We start from the raw sequence: 18,605 nt of genomic DNA, 5'->3' as shown, positions 1-18,605 counted from the left end.
CGGGCATCACAGTATGGTAAGGGGCGTAACATTTCCGTCACACGCTTGAGGTATTCAGCCAATCACAACGCACTGCAAAGCTGGCCAATCAGCGTACACCTCGCACATTGCATTACACCAAATACACAACATAATGTTATTTTCAGCAACGTCATATGACCCCTTTAATGCGGACAGGAGGAGAGTTCAGCTTCACTGGAGACGCATATGCACACAAACTTCCCAGAATACTGAGTGCCCTGTTGGTTACGGTGTTTACTTCCTTTTTAATTATATTTCTATTAAATATTTGTTTATTTGTGAAAAATACTTTGTCATTTAATGTATAAGCATGTTTATTTTACAAATTATTTTTTTTTTATCCATTTTCAAATGATTTCAAATTTCTTAAATATAAAATAAATAAAATTATATCAGCTTTACATTGGCCATCGGCATCGACTGTGTAGCGTCTGGACCAATCAGACACAATTTTTTTTTTGTTATGCTCTCACACAAAGGGTCATAAAACTCCCCAGTATTTCCAACCTCCCGCTTGGAATTTCAGCCTTTCTCATTGGACAAGCCCATCCTGAGAGGCGTGGATCTTCTCAGACCTTAAAAGGCTCACGCACAGTTTCACCCATGTTGTTTTCTTCTGCCAAGTCTTCTGCTAAAACCTTCTGATTGCGGCCAGTGTGGAGAGCCTGAGCTGGTGCGGGCGTGCCCAGTGGGCTCCAACACATAGTCAGTCAGTCTGCAGTTCTGTTAGATTCTGAGAAGATGAGGATGTGAGCTAGAACGCTCCTGCAACCCTTAAGTCTGCACCAGCTCCGGCTTTGACTTTCCATTCACCAAAGATCCTAGGATCTCAGCTGATGTCTCTCTTAGCTCTTTTTCACTTTCCACTGGGAAGAAACTCCCAATCACCATCGAGTCAGAACATATTTGGAGTTCATCACTCTTCAAACCCGGAAGACGGTGATCGCGACTCCTACACCACCGAACCTCCAAACCATCAAGACTTTCATCCGAGACTGTCCGTACGCTCGTTCCAGGCCAAGGCAATGCAAGTATCGTACATTTAACTAAATGAAACAGAGGTTTAGTATAAGCTGTAGACCCCGTTCTAAAACGGCGCTGATGGTTTCACTCAGGTGGTTAACTGACTCTTTTCATAGCTTCATTCTCTGGTTTTTCCTGATGGTTTCATCCATCATGCCTCATTTGCCCTTCCCCATGTATGAGTGATTGTTTGTTTGTTTGTTTGTTAGACTAGTTTGTGTTAGTGTTTAGTTAATAAAACTCTTGTGCACAAATTACACGAGTTTCTGATTCTGCCTTGCAAATGAATTGCCCCTTTACGATTTTGATCCTTACTACATGCTCTAATGCATTAATACTGTATGAAAGCATTTTCTGTGGCCACGGAAATATCCTTTACTAGAGTTGATATGAACTTGCACTGAATGTTCGCTGGATGAACAGATTGGTTGATGGCAATTTAATTCTGCTACAGTTACTACTGGCAGCTGATATAAATAATTGTAATTTAATCATAATTAACTGTAATTATTTATATACATTTCCCTTTTGAGCTAATTTGCTACAGCTGTCAAAAAAACAATATCGGTCGACCACTAGTCTAAGTTAAAGTACTAAAATAACTAAAACTAAAAAAATAAAATGTCTAAAACATTAAAATTTAAAGGAAAACAGAAAATATAAAATTAAAATCTAATTCAAAATAATAACAGAAACTATAATAGTATATTAATGATAATAAAATAACACTTACTTATTATAGTCACTAAGCAGGTTTACTCACTGTACAGCTGTTTTCTCCTTTCGCCCTGCAGGACAGGAGGCCCAACAACATCTGCTTCCTTTCTCCAGCTGGCTGAGTCGTAATGAAGGTCTGGAAGAGAGAGGTCTTCCTCAAGTGCTCGGTGTGCTGGGTGACACACGCATCCCTATCCGCCTGCCTGCTGGCAAACCGGACAGCGATAGTGACACTCCAGAAGCCAATAGACCAAAGAACGAACCACATCCAGATTCATGGCTGAACTTGGAATTGGTCTGCAATGACAAGGGTCGCTTCATTTACTGCCACATCAGCAAAGGATTGGAAAAAGACAGAGGAAGTGCGTTAGCTGAAAGGATTCGGCAAAACCCTGAGATGGTGCCTCCAGGAACCTGCCTGATAGCCGGAGTCGGATACCCGCTCACAGAACAAATACTTACTCGATTTTCACCAGGTCGAAACCCGCAGGAAAACCTCTACAACAGATCGGTGGGGAACCATTTAGGCCGATTCAACCAGGCTGTGGCAGACTTAAAAGAGCGGTTCCAGAAATTGAGATATTTGGATATGGGAAACTACAACAGGGCGAAAGCGGTGGTTCTGACTGCTTGTATATTACACAATGTTTTTCTGGACATGGGTGACGTGACAAAGGGACTTGTAGAGAGAAGCACACCGGAAGACATGGAGGAGGTAAACAAAGATGCTGCTGGGGTGAAAATGAGGGAGACTAGTGAATCTGTTTTACAGCACATTGGAAGCAGCACCACAATAAGTTTTTGAACTAAGTATCAACGTTTTGGTGGAATGGACCAAGGTTTCATTAAAAATACCTTAATTTGTGTATTCAGGATGAACAAAAGTCTTATGGGTTTGGAATGACATTTAAATGATAAAATGATTGTCACTTTTGGGTGAACTATCACTTTAAAGCTGTAAGATTCTGTGTGTAATTAATGGATATGTGATGATATGGAGAAGTTTTGCAGCAAGAATTGTCATATTTTGTATGATTTTTATTTAAACAAAAATATAATGTACAATTTGTCCTTCATTTTACATGAACGCAACAAACTAGTTTTTAACTTTTTTTTTTTTTTTTTACATTTCGTTTATTTTGGTACTTCAACTAAACGAAAGTGAAAATTTATGTTTGAGAAGTTTATTTTTTGTATTTTATTTCAGTTAATATACATTTTATTTCAAGTATTGATTTATTATGGTTTTAGTTTAAGTTAATGATAATAACACTGGTCTATTCATATCAAAACAAAACAGTCACAAACTTTGGAATGATATGGAAATGATGACGGGATTGTCATCTTTGGGTGAACTATCCCTTTAAAGCTGTGTGTAATTAATGAAAATTTGGTGGTATGAAGGAAGCTTTAGCAGAAAAACAAATTGCGACAAACATTTTCTATGTTTTTTATTAAAACACAAAAATACTATGTACAACTTGTCCTTTTCTCATTTTACATAAATGTGACCATTTAAACTGCTCATTTATATTTGTGCAATTCATAATGAAGGAAAGGAAAACCAAGCATATTTCAACAAGTCGCTGTTCAATTCAAGTCTTTTTAATTCTCTGAAAAGGGTTCAACATATCAGGCATTTCTCTAAAAAATAAAAATCTATTTCTTATCTGAAAAGACAATGATAAATACACAATTAATTCCTATTGTTGGGAAATAGGGGTGTCTGACATTTCACACTCTTTGGGCATTTGCATGGTATTGTCCTGGGACAGGCAAGTAATGGCACGTGCCAAATTATTGATGGCTTCAATCTTCCTCTCTTCCAGCGCTTTCTGCTGAGCCCACATGTTCAATTTCCTCTCCTGCAGCTCCAGGTACAACTGCAGCAAATCCTGAGGAGGCCTGGCGTTGGGTAACTGTGGAGCTGTAGCGGTGGGTGTGGGACGTATCGGGGTAAATCGTTTGCTGGCTATGGCCTTGCCCAGCTTGGTGCCATTGAGCTTCGCCTTGCGCTGAGCCTCAACCTCCTCGTAGCTCCTTCCCAGCACTTCATGCATCTCCTTGAAGAACTCCCAGTGAACACTATTGGTTCCCAATCTTTTGGCTCGCTCAGCATTTTTGCGATACGTCGCTAACATGTTTCTCCACTTCAGGTCACATTCGAAGGCTTTGACTGAAACGTCTGTGCCTTCCTCGGCTCTTAGCTTTGCGGTCACTCTCTCAGCCACAGTCTCCCACAGCTTCTTCTTTTTGCACACGGGCTGGTCGAACTCTGGGTCCATGTCCAAACGAACATGGACGAGATGCCATGTAGCTTGTAGTGTCCACACAAACTCTGAATGAAAAAGATTGAGTAGATCGTTAGTTATTCCAGAACAAGAATGTAAACTCATATTTAGGAGGAAATGTAATATTTAAAGACTGAATCGTTTAAAAGTTGAGAACATATCACAATTCAATTTATATGTGTGTGTGCGTATAGTTATCACTTTATATTGATGAACATTTAATTTAGGCTAACAAATGAATTAAAGTCTAAATTAAATATGTTAATAATATAAAGTGATCGTGTCTCTTCAGAAGACTTTTACTGGATTAAACTGTTCAATTTATATGAATTCCTTATGTCTTTATGAACTTTTTGAAGCATTAGGCTGTAAGGACAACAGAGGGACTGCAATCTCTCGGGTTATATTAAAAATGATAAAAATTAACATTTTATTTACTTTTTCATTTAACTTGTTCTATTATTGCACAAAAATATATATTGTATCCAAAATATTAGAAAATATTACACGCAATTAAAATATTCTAGAAAACTGTTAGGAATTGCACACTAATTAAAACATACCGTAAGAAATCTTTTGTTTTAAGAGGTCTGAAGCTTTTCTAAGTTACCTAAAACTGTTGGGAAGGCCAATCTGAACCATCAGGCTCACCGTGTCCTCCTCGCTGGCGATGCCTAGCGCACACACTGCTGCACTCACATCTTACCTGCTTTGGACTTTTCGGTCTCCAAAGTCGTAACCGTAGTTGTTGAGTCTTCCACCTCAATGGCGTCTGTGACAATTGACTCAATGACCTCCATGTTGCATTTATTTTATATTAATCTCGTCAAGCGTTATTGCGACTAATCGTGGATTTTAACAACTCCAGCGCTGAGTTATTTTCGAGCTACAGCGATGATAATAACAACGACCTCGTTCGCACCAGACAGCGCCGAACAGGGTGTTGTTGTCTTTTTTCCGGAAATGAACATGCGTGTGACGGGGGATTGTGGGAAATGCTTGCCATTGTTTTTACAAGCGTTTCGCGCGCAAGGTAGGAAGTCAAAACGCACAGCCTGTTTTCTTCTTTATGGCAAAATATATATCTGCATACATGAATTCATGCCGTTTTTATTGTTACGTTATCTGATGTGTTAAATAAAGTCAATAATTGAGCTATCCTGAAACTACAACTCCCATAAGCGTTAAAGAGACCGAGTCTACAAATACCCCTCCCTTTCTGGAAAAAAACTCTCCTGTTTTTGCTCTACTAAAGATGGCGCCAGTGCAAATCTGAAGCGATTGCGCTTTGTTGCGCGTAGGAAATTTGACGTGAGTAAGATGAAAAGTTAACGAAGCCTTCTCACTCTTCATCGAAACATCAAAATACACCCAAATAGATTAATCTTAGGCTGCACTGTCAAGGAATTTATTTTTTGTGGCCTACCTTCCACTGTAGGCCGTAATGAAATATATCGCATTGGGTAAAAGACTTCATTTCCCAGAAGTCATTGCTCTGGGCTTGCTTTAATTGATGAACATGGTAGTTGTAGTTTTTCGAATGCTTGTTTCTCTGTGGATGGAATGTGTCAATCATAGGAGAATTTTGTATTAGTTCCTGTGTTCTTTTATTTATTTATTTATTTTTCTTGTTGTAATTCTACATATAATAAGAGTTTGGTGTTGTTGCAAAGTTATGTAAAGCCACTGAAATATTGTTGTACCTTACAATATTAAGAAGATAAAATAATTAAGTTACAAAACGGGGTGGCGGTGGGGAGGTGCTTCTGGACTCCTGGTTCATCATGTCTACACCTCCAGAACAAGGAATTAAACGACATCCAAAAAGTTCGAACAGCACCTCAGAGGCATCCGCCACTCTCACAGAATCCTCTCTGACCTGGTGTTTGGCTCAGCTGTCCAAAACACGCATGTTAGCAGACAGTCACAGCAGTGGACTGACAGGAGCAGACAATAAGCCCATCACTGAAGGTGACAAAGCCAGGGATGCAGACAAGAGACTCAAAGCTGGTCAGTGGAGGGCACTGGTGGCCATTCGGATGCAGCATATCAAAGGAGGTGGCAGCAGGATAGCCCGCTACCAATCACGAGGAGGACTCCCTCCTTTGCTGGATCTCCTCAGGCGACCAGAAAGCTCCAGAAAGTTTCTGGACCTGGCACTTAGCATCCTGGCGAACTGCTGCACTGAAAAACAGACAAGACTAGAAGTAAGAAAGATGCTGCTTTAATGTGTAGTTTGAATTGATTATATATATGCGGCTTTCATTGTTTGGTTTGTATATGATCAAAATTATTATTTTTTCTTCTCATAGGTAAGAAAGCTTGATGGCGTATCTGTTGTTGGTAAGTCACTCAAAGGCTTCATAAAGATCAGTTACTTCTTATGCCCTGTACATACGGACATCTGACATGGTTTTCCACACATATTTTTAATATTTTTATATGTGTGCATAAAAAAAAAAACATACAGCACTGTGAAATCACTCAGTAACATTAACTTCTTAAAGTCATGAAATCAGAATTGACAGTTCCTTTTTATTTTTTGGAATATTGCAATGGGTATTATAAATGATTCATCAGTGCACATCATTATCACTAATCAATCATGAATCATAAATTCATGTGCCATATCATATCATATATCATATCAATCATAGCTTCTCTCCCCCTTGCAATGACATTTCTTCCCTGCTGACCCCCACCAACCTGTCACTCACATGAGATCACAGCAACAAAAAAAAAAGTTTTTTTCATTAGCACATTTGGTTTCATGAAGGACCTTTAACATCCATGGAATCGTTTCATTGCACAAATGGTTCGTTATAGAGGAAAACGGTTCTTTAGACTGTTAAAATGTTCTTTACACTGGACAAAAATGGTTCTTTTGAGAACTTTTTACTGAAGTTTTTTTGGGGGTAACCAAAATGTTTTTTTTCTATGGCGTCACTACAAAAAATGCTGCTCATTTGCATAAATAGTTATGATCAAATGGTTACAATCTTTAATTTTTGTAGTGGATGTCCTCAAGAGGAATGTCTCTGTGGACACGGTGCAAAATCTAGCAGCACGAGCTCTGGGAAATCTTGCGATGGACCCGGAGGGTTCTGCTGAGGTCCACTCTGCAGGTTAGTCCCAGAATTTCATATGCTTAAAGTAATATAATAATAATTATTATTATTATGTTTCTCCTCCATTATATACAATTAGAGATAGTAAAACACTCAAAACCATAAAATCACTATGTTTCTGTCTCTCTCACTCAGGTGGTGTTCCACTTCTCCTGCTCTGCCTGTCTCTCTCTCCACATCCATCCTCTCCCTCCTCATTGACTCCAGCCCCTGAATTCTGTGCTCCTAAACTGGAATGTGTCCAATCTGCTGCCCGGGCACTTGTCTACCTTTCTGACATGCCTGCCAACCGACTTCTGCTGCTTTCACAAGGCGCTCTTCCATCTCTCGCTTTGTTCATTGCTCCAGAGTACCCTTTAGGTCTGCGACGGGCGTCACTTCGTGCCATTCATGAGCTCACCAGAGGCTGCAGTGCAGAGTGCGCCAGGGAGATGTCCAGGTCTGGGGCATTGACTCAGCTCGGGCTCCTCGCCTCAGGAGAAGGTGGTCGACCTTTGGAAGAACTAGCTTTGAAGACTCTGGCTAACTTGTGCTCTCAAGGCTGCCTGAGGCCACTGGTCGGTTCGTTGGGAGTCATTCAGAAGTTCGCAGAGGAAGTGAAGAAGGATCCTCTGAAGTCAGGTGTGTTCTTCAAGGCCCTGTGCCTGTGCTGCAGAGAGGCTGTGAACAGGGCTAAAGTAAAGGAGAGCGGGGGACTGGAGGTGCTGATCAGCTTTTTATCCGCCCATCAAAACCATCCACTCACGCGCTTCGCCTTTCTAGCTTGTGTGGACTTTGTCTACGATGAATCTGCTCTTGAACAGCTGCAGGAGCTCGGGTTGGTGCCGCTGCTAATCATGCGGTTGGTTGAGCTTGCTCACGGAGAAGAACCGACCACAGGAAAGATGGATGCCAGCCTGTCCTCTAGTTCTCCATGCTCTGAACTGATGACCTCGTGTTTTGACTCGTTTGACTTCTCAGCCCTTGAAGGGAACAAGAGGGAGGATGTGAGCAAAGACCAGACATCGGGATCTTCCAGCTTCCTCAGTCTCAGGTCAGCTATTCATAGTTTTAACAAAATCATGTATATGAAAATGAACATCATAACCATATTTTCACAATTGGCAGACTAACAGCACTGATCAGTAATCTGATATGTAGCATTAAATTGTACACCTTTTTTCTGTATAGTTTTTGTTTTGCTTTGAATTTTAAGTCAATTTTTTTCATGTCACATCAAGTTTAGCCAATTTTACTATCTAGTTTTAGTCAATAACATTTTAAATTAAATGATTAGAAAATTAAACCAAATATTTAAAAATGTTTGACAATTTATCAATAAGTTTTAAAACTGTCCTTGTCGTGAAAATCTGACATTCATTTTTATATTATAGCATGTCTTCTTTTAAAAACATTGCTGGTACATTAATATCTTGCTGTGTTATTCTTTTCTTGACACACTTTCATAAACAAAATGTTTTAATTTAAAAACATTTAGTCATCATCATGATATGCATTTTTTTTTTTTTTTCAAAATAAAAAACCCTTCAGTAATGACCTTATTTTGTCAGTAACTTTGTTGACTAAATGACCAAAATCAGAGAGTACATTTTGGAAGTATGAACATGCCAATCGTATAACTTCAGTGTAATCCTTCACATTGATCTTTGTGTTTTATGGAGAAATTGCTTGTATGTTGCTCAGTTTTGTCTGTGTTCCTTGCTCCAGGTCTTGGCTGGTATCTGAGGGTCTGATCTCATCTGAGGGTGAGCTGACTGAATCCCCATGTGGAAGTGATGTCTTTGGGGGCAGCCCTCAATCCTCCGTCTCACCGTCACCACCTTGCTCTGAGTTCTTGCAAATGTCGACCTTGCGTCCGCCCCACTTTTCTCCCTCCACCCGTTCCAAACCCATCAGGCTCTACTCTTCCTCCTCCTCCACTTCAGTATCTCCTCGAAACTTACCATGTTCGCCTTCCTCTTCACAGCCCTCCTGTACCTCCACCCCTCAATCTGAGCAACCGTCCTCATCTCCCCTCCAAATCTCCTCTCCTCCCAGAAAGAGACTCCGTGCCTCTTCATCCTCCTCTCGCTATAGCGTGGTCACCCTGGAGAGCCCCCCTGTGATGTCAAAAACCCCAGTCTACCATCATCCTTATCACCCTGAGGCCTGGGCCCCAGAATCCCCCATTCTTCTGCTCTTGTCGCGCTTCTCCCACGCCTCAGACCCTAGCACAGCGCTCATCAACACGAATGTTTTCTCCGGGCTGTTGTATTACCTCACCCAGCATCATGACCCCAGTGGGCGATGCTTTCGGATGCTTGGGCGCCTAAGCTGCAACCCAAACTGCTTCCAGGCTTTGGTCAGAACTGGAGCCGTGGCTCTGATCGGACAGAGACTGTGTGTGAGAAGAGAGGAGATCGGGGGACGCAACGGAGGAACGGACAGACAATCAGGCAAAATCACACAACTAGGTTCGTGACTTTATTAATATACGATGTTGATGCATATTATATTTAAGACTGTTGTTTATTCGAAGCTAAAAGGTTTCTGGCTCCTTAGGTTTGGCCCTGCTCAGTAATCTGAGGGTTCAGAGCGAGTCTGGATTTGGCACTGGAGTTCTTACACATATCATGCTGTCAGGCTCTGAATCTGACAAGCTGTACTGTGTCCTCTCTCTGCCTCTGATTAACAGGTATGATTAATTGACTTTCAGGGTTTATTTTTAATCCGTTTATAGCCTAATATATGTGGGTCAATGACAAATATGAGTGTTAGCGGTTTAAAAAAGATCGAATTTAAAACATGTCAAGTTCATAAAAAAGTAAACAATATGTTGTTTTAGTAGTTTTAAAAAATATCTTTGACCAAACCAACCAAACTTACAGATTTGGTTTTGAAGCAAAGTGTTTGAAAATAGGACAACAAGATAGAGGTACTTTTTTTCCTGTACCAAACAGCTTTAATAATTGAAAGAACTACAAACCATTGAGCACTGCGAACAACATAGTCAGAATAAAATTGTATAAAACTATTGATTTAAAGATGCTGATTGTGTATGTCAAAACATATATGCAAATTCTTTAGGTTGTCATGGGAGTGGGTGGGTGCTAAAGTGTACATTTGGTGTGATTTGCTAGTTTCGTTTATTATATGATTGGTGGAGATTTCTTTGTGGAATCATAGTTGTTCACCATGAATTTCGCTATTGAACAGAATTTTTTTTTTTTTATTGTGGTCTGATGGCTTCAACAAAAACTACACAAAAGATTAACAACCTTGTAGCTCAGAGTATGTCTGTCTTCAAAGTTTACAAGTTACTGTTAAAAATCAATTCCCCAATGGAGAAAATTAGTGGGATTTTTACTTGTGACTGTTGCACTCTATTAATTCATGGATATCAAGTTATTAAGGAGTTGCACCAACCTTAACTGAGCTTGACTTTTCATAAAAAGGTCAAATTGAACCATCCCCCAAAAATACTGGTCAATTTTAATAAATATCTTAGAAACATGTTAATCAGAAAAGAGGTGTATTCGAGTAATTGCATGTATGAATTGTATTTTTAATGTCTTTTTAAATAAAGTAATAACAACTTTTGACCCAGTAGTTGGCTTGACCACCTTCTTTTTTTTTCCTCTGCAGCAACAGAGTTCTTTTGAAGAAGCTGCTTTTGGATAGTGGAGGGCTGGCAGCAGCTCTTGAACTGACTGGCTGTCTCAGAGAAGAAGAAGATGATGATGATGGTGATGGTGACGAAGATGGACAATCTGACAAATGTAGGACATTTCTTGCCGGCTGGTTGCATCCTCTTGAGCAAGCGTCCTCTTTGACATTTAAATCCCTGTATGTCTCTCTTTTGATTGGCTGCCTCTCCAGTCTGCTGTCAAGTTCCAAGGAGGACAGAAAGAATTGTAGCATAGATTGCCAGACCAGAACAGAGACAACCCAAGTTCTGGATATCAAATCCCAACCTCAACAAAACCAGTCATGTCCCTACTTGAAGGCAACTCATGACCTAACGTTCCTCCTTGACGATGGAACCCTTCTACTAGCCAGTCACGAGGCTGTCACTGGGGAAGAGGGAGCCAAAGACGTTGAGTCTGAGTATTTTAGAGCCCTCTTGATGGGAGGATTTGGGGAGGCCCAGAAAGCTAAAAGTGAGGCCATCCGGATCAAGGATGTAAAGAGTGGGATGCTGTTACCAGTTCTCCACTACTTACACGGCTGTCGCTTGACTGACGGAAACAAAGTCGAGATGTCAAAGCAAGATACAAATTGTCTTGTTTTGTCCTCTCTAGCCTCTGGTGGGCTGCTTAGACCACAGGACGAGGTTGAATCATGCTTGGCAGTAGAGATGGAATTTCAGAAATCCCCATTGGCCGAAGTGATGATTGGGGCTTGTAGGTTTTTAGTACCTGGTTTACAACGGGCAGCTGAGGACCTAAGTGTGGACCTTCTCTACTCGGTTATGAGGAGCCTGACCAAACATCGCTGTTCGAAAGATATCACTACAACCACCAGCAAAATGGATGCAGGCTCGGTCTGCAGGGGTCCTGAAGGATCACCACAGTTGACTAAAACTGAAGTGTTAAAGTGTTCCAAACAACATTCTAAATCCTCTCAGAGTTCCAAACAGGTTCCTTCATCATCCTCATCATCTTCTGACAGTGACACTGAGGGAGCTTGGCTGAGGTCTCTGCTTCCACAAGTGTACTGGTTCTCACAGCGCTACTCTTACCTGCGACTGGGCCAGGCTTGTCTATCCATACTGCTGCGGCCTCAGGGGCTCCATTCTGCTCCCCTTCACTCTTCCCTCTCCACTGACTGCTTCCTGCGTTTGGCGCAAGAGGCGGACTGCGCCAAAGGGCTGAGGCAGGACATCTTACACCTTGTCAAAACGGCCCTCAGCTAGAGGGCAAACAGTAGTGGATAGTGAAATGAATGTACTGAATTGTTGGTGTAAACAAATTTAGTACCTGCTTTAATGCACACACAGTACACAGAAAGGGAGGGAATGGGAATTGCTGGGTTTTTGGGACGTTTGGCACAAGATGTAATAGAAAAAAATATTCTCATTAAACTTCTGTTAGCAAGTAGCTATCAAAAATATTTTTAAAAATTACTTGGAGCATTCTAATTCCTACTCTTTTCATGTGCATGTTTTTTTTTTGTCCAAGACGTGTTTGTATATGGAGTATAATGACCAACTGTACATACTTTTATTTTGAATTATTTATTTTTTTTGTATTTTGTTTAATCTTATTTTGCCAAAAAAGGGTTTAATGCTGATTCCTGGTTAATTACAGTGCATCCAGATTTTGTACAGTATGTTATGTGAATAATATAATGTCAAGGAGAAAGCTGTTTGTTAGCTATATTTTTATTTTTTGTATATGGCACTGTTTATAGAAGTCTGGATTATCTGATGTATGTTGAAGTGCCATTTAAAAAAAAAAAATTTTATATATGAGAAATTGAATCATGGAAATGGCCAAATGTTGGTGGAAGGCAGAGGATGGTTCTCAATAAATGAGCTCTGCATTAATGTTGTCTACATTGTTTTCTTCTAGAATTTGTGCTTCATTTGGATTGAGCAGTTTCTTCATGTTTTTTTTCCCTCAGTTCAGCCCTGAACTTTTTATTTGGCATTTCTGGGTAGCTTTTCTGTAGCAACATTTTGTAAAATGTTGTGGAAACAAATAAAAGGTTCAAATGGCAAATTTAGACCATTCTAAATCGAATTAAATGGATACTTAAAAAAATCAAGTATTGTTTGGGACCTTTCTTAATCAGACTCACACACAAAATTAACGTGAAAACTCCTGTTTATTTCTGTTAAAAATGTTAAAAGCTTGTCCATCAGTGTTGATTGGCATCTGAGGGGATGGACAGTTGAGACAGCAGGGGGCGTCCTGCTCAGTGGTGAGGTCCCTCGTAACCAGTGGGCAGAGGGTTCGTATGAGCGTTGTGGAAGAGGGAGTGATTCCCATCACCCCATGGCCATGGCTGTGAAACAAAGATAATGCTATTTGAAAAACATTTGTGTCATGTCCAATGTTGGTAGGATGTTTTACAAAGTAAAGACATCAACATTTTCTTTTATGTCTGTATAGGAATCAGAGAGAAGTCCACATCATGCATACTTTGAAAAAGCCAAGAATATAGTCACCTTGGTTCGAATGCGGAGGTGTGGGTATGGCACAAACTCTGGGTGATCATGAGAATGGGCCTGCATCTTCATGTAAACGTTTGCCACACAGACACCCACACCGGGCAGGGCTAATACGAACGACAGGATCTTCCAGGTCCTTGCTGTGTATGATTCAAAACATTAGTACATCTTTTAAATGTTGATGAGTGTAATACATAGCAAAAGGGTCACTGATTGGTGCGCAAATGTTTTTAAATGATGTGATTTGTGTCAGTATTTCTTTCTTACTGTATGAATATGTAAAAAACCTGACAATTATTTCATTTGATCAACATTTATGTTTTTTAAAACGTGAAGTCATTAAGTCACCAGAACTATTTGCTTAAAATAAAACATTTTATTATGGTTTATGAGAACTTGCCTATCCATACTGGATAACATCTGCTTATTTTACCGTTTCATCTAGCCCACCCCCAAAAAACATCTCAAACCTCCTCCTTCATGGCTCCCTTGTGATGCAGCAGCAAGAGCCCGGCGGGCCACCATAGCAGTGGGAGACATCGCCATCTCTGAAGCACAGACAGTAAGCAACACTTAAGATTATTATCATTTTAATACTTGGAGTCAGTAATATATTTGTTTTATGTTCACTAAAGCTGCATTCATTTGATTGCAAATAAAGAAAAATTGTAATATTGTTAAATAATATTACAAAGTAATAATACAAAATGGAACTTATTCCTGTGATGCAAAGCTGAATTTTCAGCATCATTACTCTAGTCTTCAGTGTCACGTGATCTTCAGAAATAATTCTAATATGTGACCCTGGACCACAAAACCAGTCATAAGAGTCCATTTAAAAAAATTGAGATTTGTACATCATCTGAAAGCTGAATAAACAATCTTTCCATTGATGTATGGTTTGTTAGGATAGGACAATATTTGGCCGAGATACAACTATTTGAAAATCTGGAATCTGAGGGTGCAAAAAAAAAATCTAAATACTGAGAAAATCACCTTTAAAGTTGTTCAAATTAAGTTCTTAGCAATGCATATTACTAATCAAAAATTTAGTTTTGATATATTTACGGTAGGAAATTTACAAAATTTCTTCATGGAACATGATCTTTACTTAATATCCTAATGATTTTTGGCATAAAAGAAAAATCAATAATTTTGACCCATACAAGGTTTTTTTTTTTTTGGCTATTGCTACAAATATACCCAAGCGACTTAAGACTGATTTTGTGGTCCAGGGTCACATATGTTGATTTGGTGCTTAAGAAAGTTATTGTCAATGTCAAAAACAGTTGTGCTGCTTAATATTTTTGTAGAAACCATGGTAAAAAAAAATTCAGGGCTCTTTGATGAATAGAAAGTTTGAAAGAACACCATTTATGTGAAATAGAGATAATTTGTAACAATATAAATGTCTTTACTGTCACTTATGATAAATTTAATGCACCCCTGCTGAATACAAGTATCAATTTCTACAACTTTTTAAATATAGTATAAAACATTCAAAATATTACAGCTGAAAAGTAATTTAAAGATTCTTTTATGCAAGAGAAGTTGTGCAAAAGTCAAATGTAGCAACTTTCTACTTGTTCACAAACCCATGAAACTGTTTAAGTCAGTGATATTTGTCACAAACTTACATAGTGCTTTCATCAAACCGTGAAACAACAGCAAAAGGTGAACGAGGTGAAAATGGAAGCATGTCAGAAAGAGAAGTCATGCACCTCTTTGCACATTTACTGTGGTTTTGAACAGTAGTTAAAGTGAAGGTGATGCAAAGTTTGAGGTCAAATAATGACCAAACCTGACGTGTATCTCCATTGCATCCATGTAAACTTTGTATGGTCTCCTCACACAGTTAGAGCAGGATGTTGTTAATTCTTAAATGGTACATAAATGTTCTGCTACACTTCTGTTTAAAATTAAATTCAATTAAATATAAAATGTAATATTTTTAGATTGTTTCACATATTAGCCAGGCTGTGGCCTGTTGCTTATCTCGTCCCTTTAAAAGTTTTTCCTGTCCTTTGACGCTGAATGCTATTTGAAATCTTAAACCCCCTTGAAACTATACACATGTAGCATTAATAGAAAAACAGGCATACATTTAGATGAGATTATTTGGATCTGTGAGCTACTAAAGCTCATGTCCCTTGCACAAGGACAAACAACCTCTCCGTTGTGGGTCATGAGTTGCATTACTGCTGTTAAAAGAATGAAATACTCCTCCAGTGCTCTTAATATTTTACGCCTTCGGTTCAAAACAGCTAAATTTATACATCTAATGCAAAGGACACTTACGTACTCTGCTTCCAAAGAGGGTGGTCAGGTGTTTTTGTTCTTTGTTTGTCAGTTATTATCCACTTTCTCTTTCTACACCTCTGTCTGTTTGTCCTTTGGTCTGTCCTGGCCTAAACCACGAGACTCCTCCCCGCTAAAATCTGTCTGTCTGCCAAGAATCATGAAATTTATATTTGGTCAAGTGTATGGGCAGATCTGTAATGGAGAGATAGGGAGAGCAGTGAGTAGCTTTACAACAATCAGGTATAAAAGACATTGCAAACTCACTTGTGTTGGAAGAAAATGTCAGCTCACGGATGTAGGTCTGGATGTATGAAATGCAGAAAAGACAACGACAGTTAATGTACATGTAGTATGGCAAGCCGTTAAAACGGCATGCCATACACGGGTTGGGTTTCTGCGTGTTTGTGTTGACTGCGTGACTAAGTGACCGTAAGTGACCTTATGGCACCTCACTCTCGCAGTTTTTCTCTTTGTGTGTTTACATGTTCAGTAGGCTACTACACTTCTCTTTTGGCAATCGGTTGAATTCCGCAGTTCTGACGCTTCTACCACACCGCCACTCGAATGCGAAGTCACCGATTTCACTACTACAGGGACTCGGGGACTTTTTGGCTCATGATGAATATTATTGTGTTGTTGTGATTGGATGTTGGCAAGCGGTCGTAAACAGATTCGTTGTTTAATATTAATATTCATAAGTAGCCTAGGATTGCTAATTTCGCCAAAATCGAATGTTTGGTTTAAACGGTCGTTTAAGAAACAACGTAACCTTTCTAACTATTTATTAAACACGATTTAAAAAAAAGTACCATGTTTCAATCTTAAATATAAATATTTAATATAAAATGACTTTCGATGACTAGATGTTCGTTCTATTTTTATTTCAGATTATTTATTTATTTACACTACATATTCATATTAATTAAGTGGTTTCCCTGTGTTCTGTTGTTCATTGATTAGAAATAAGTTCTAATCATTTTATGTGTGCTCAATAAAGTCGAATTTGTATGTAGTAGACTTACATGTCACAAGGTGGCGCCGTGAGTCTTTGCTGGCAGCTACTACAATAATATGTAGATTGGTGCAGTGTTTATTCTTGGCAAGACTGTATGTATAATAGAATTTTGTTTATAGTAGTCATATGACTGACATTTGCTACAATTTCCCTACCGAAAAATAGCTTAAAGGTTTTTTTTTTAAGTTAAGATTTGTAAAGTTTTTTTTTTGAAGTTAGTGGTCTCAGATTTAAATCCTTTTGCCTTCATGAGCATGCTTGTACCTTAACAAAAAGGACAATCAGAGAGGCCATTGTTTTAATTTATAATTTCTCCCACTTGAATAAACTCAACTTCACAGTTTGTAAAGTGAATTCAAATGTAAAAGTATGTTTTGTCCATAAGTGTGCACTTTGACTATGTCTTCTTTTGTTATTTCAGGGCTGTGTTCTTTGTATATTTTCAATGAGTTTGCATGCATTTGCCCACCATAAATTAAGAATAGCCTATGCACATTCCCTAATGTTGACACTTCAACTCAAAGACATGTTGTTTGAACAAGAACAGTAACCTTTAGAAATGTTCCATAGCATACAAATGTTGCTTTGGATACAGGCACTAAGTAAAAGATAAATTGGCCAGCTAAATGACTAACTAACAATCAATGTACTGAATGGCTGCTTTGTGATGAATACTGTGTGTGAACTTTTTTAGAATCGGAATCATTTCATATATAAGAATATAGGTCTGTTCACACCAAGAATGATAACGATAAAGACAAAGTTTAAAAAAAATGTTCTAGTTCTGTGAGAATAGAGGTTCACACCACACTTATATAGTGATAACAACAAAGAGGAACAATATCGTTGGTATCACTTTCAGATTTATTTATTTATTTATTTATTTTTCAGCTGATGAACACATTGACAGCCAATCAGAATCCATTGGTGCGGCGGACACTAACATACACTGAACAAAATTATAAATGCAACACTTTTGTTTTTTAACACAGATTTAGACAGATTTGTGAACAATATTTGAGAGAAATAGGCCTTTTGTGTACATAGAAAAAGTCTTAGATCTTTTGAGTTCAGCTCATGACAAATGGGGGCAAAAACAAAAGTGTTGCGTTTATAATTTTGTTCAGTGTAGTTATCTTTATAGTTATCATTCTTGGTGTGAACGGACCTTAACTCCACACCATCACACAATATCGTTTTGTTTATTATAAGCATGCATTGCAGTTATGTTGTCTGCGAATTGAAATGCTTAAGCTCTTTAAAGCAGGATGGATTCTCATTGGCTGTCAATATTTATTATTATAAAAAATAATTCTGAATGTAATTCCAACTATATTATTCCTCTGCGCCATTATCATTATACTTGTGGGGTGGATTCTGCTATACTTTTATATATATATATATATATATATATATATATATTCTTTAGTTATCATCTTTGGTGTAAACAGGCCTCAAGAGTGGTAGATGCTCCAGTATGTTCTTGTCTATGTGGACAAATAAGTGTGAAAAACGTTGTAGGGATTTCTATCATGAACGGACACTGATACGCCACTGAAACAACTCATCATGAGATGACGAACTAATCCAATCAGGAGATAACACAGAGATCTTTTGTATCAGGACTGAAAAGTTCGTTCACGACATATAGATACCTCGTGATCGCTAATGTATGGAACCAGTGTAGGCACAGGAAGTAAATTAACTGACGCCCTCAGGCCTGCAAACACGGGATCTATGCGTGACTATCACATGACGTTTGACCATCTGCTTCCTGCCCTTTCTGAAACCCTTACAAACTTCTCTTACAACAAAAGAAACAGAACCTTGCATGACGATTTTAAAAGACAATCGTTTAAAACTCATAAGTAGTGGAAATGTATCCACTGTATGTGTTATGCCGTATATATACAGTGGGTACGGAAAGTATTCAGACCCCCTTAAATTTTTCACTC

The 18,605-nt window shown here is 38.8% G+C and overlaps 4 protein-coding genes across 8 annotated transcripts in view; 2 read left to right on the top strand and 2 right to left on the bottom strand.

Annotated features, from left to right (window-relative positions):
• The window catches only part of LOC107674173 (uncharacterized), a 13,961-nt gene extending 11,316 nt beyond the window's left edge, over positions 1–2,645 (top strand). For all 3 annotated transcript variants that reach the window (XM_016468074.1, XM_016468075.1, XM_016468076.1), the window contains exon 4: positions 1,839–2,645. In XM_016468074.1, the coding sequence (XP_016323560.1) occupies positions 1,839–2,566 (728 nt within the window). In that variant the 3' untranslated portion in view covers positions 2,567–2,645. The remainder of the gene's footprint in view (positions 1–1,838) is intronic.
• Positions 2,646–2,998: 353 nt separating this feature from the next.
• LOC107674138 (uncharacterized) lies at positions 2,999–5,022 on the bottom strand. The gene is made up of 2 exons (XM_016468036.1): positions 4,759–5,022; positions 2,999–4,099 (listed from the first exon to the last, which is right to left on the bottom strand). Exons 1-2 carry the CDS (start codon positions 4,850–4,852, stop codon positions 3,465–3,467), a joined length of 729 nt encoding a protein of 242 aa, XP_016323522.1. The 5' UTR covers positions 4,853–5,022; the 3' UTR covers positions 2,999–3,464.
• Positions 5,023–5,215: 193 nt separating this feature from the next.
• Positions 5,216–12,881, top strand: LOC107674164 (armadillo repeat-containing protein 5-like). Its single transcript, XM_016468064.1, has 7 exons — positions 5,216–6,259; positions 6,365–6,395; positions 7,067–7,177; positions 7,316–8,213; positions 8,888–9,633; positions 9,722–9,854; positions 10,805–12,881. Exons 1-7 carry the CDS (start codon positions 5,837–5,839, stop codon positions 12,072–12,074), a joined length of 3,612 nt encoding a protein of 1,203 aa, XP_016323550.1. The 5' UTR covers positions 5,216–5,836; the 3' UTR covers positions 12,075–12,881.
• Positions 12,882–12,969: 88 nt separating this feature from the next.
• Positions 12,970–15,767, bottom strand: LOC107674165 (cytochrome c oxidase subunit 6A, mitochondrial). 3 transcript variants are annotated; one of them, XM_016468065.1, is made up of 4 exons: positions 15,633–15,761; positions 13,805–13,882; positions 13,332–13,474; positions 12,970–13,168 (listed from the first exon to the last, which is right to left on the bottom strand). In XM_016468065.1, exons 2-4 carry the CDS (start codon positions 13,878–13,880, stop codon positions 13,079–13,081), a joined length of 309 nt encoding a protein of 102 aa, XP_016323551.1. In that variant the 5' UTR covers positions 13,881–13,882; positions 15,633–15,761; the 3' UTR covers positions 12,970–13,078. The 3 variants fall into 3 exon arrangements, with proteins under 3 accessions (XP_016323551.1, XP_016323552.1, XP_016323553.1); XM_016468066.1 differs by having other exon boundaries at positions 15,637–15,761; XM_016468067.1 differs by having other exon boundaries at positions 13,107–13,187; positions 15,633–15,767.
• Positions 15,768–18,605: the final 2,838 nt, after the last annotated feature.

This window comes from Sinocyclocheilus anshuiensis, unplaced genomic scaffold, assembly GCF_001515605.1.
Source record: "Sinocyclocheilus anshuiensis isolate Anshui unplaced genomic scaffold, SAMN03320099.WGS_v1.1 scaffold893, whole genome shotgun sequence".
NCBI classification, from domain to species: Eukaryota; Metazoa; Chordata; class Actinopteri; order Cypriniformes; family Cyprinidae; genus Sinocyclocheilus; species Sinocyclocheilus anshuiensis.
Note: the sequence above shows the minus strand (reverse complement) of the source record. Positions and strands in the feature narration are given on the sequence as shown.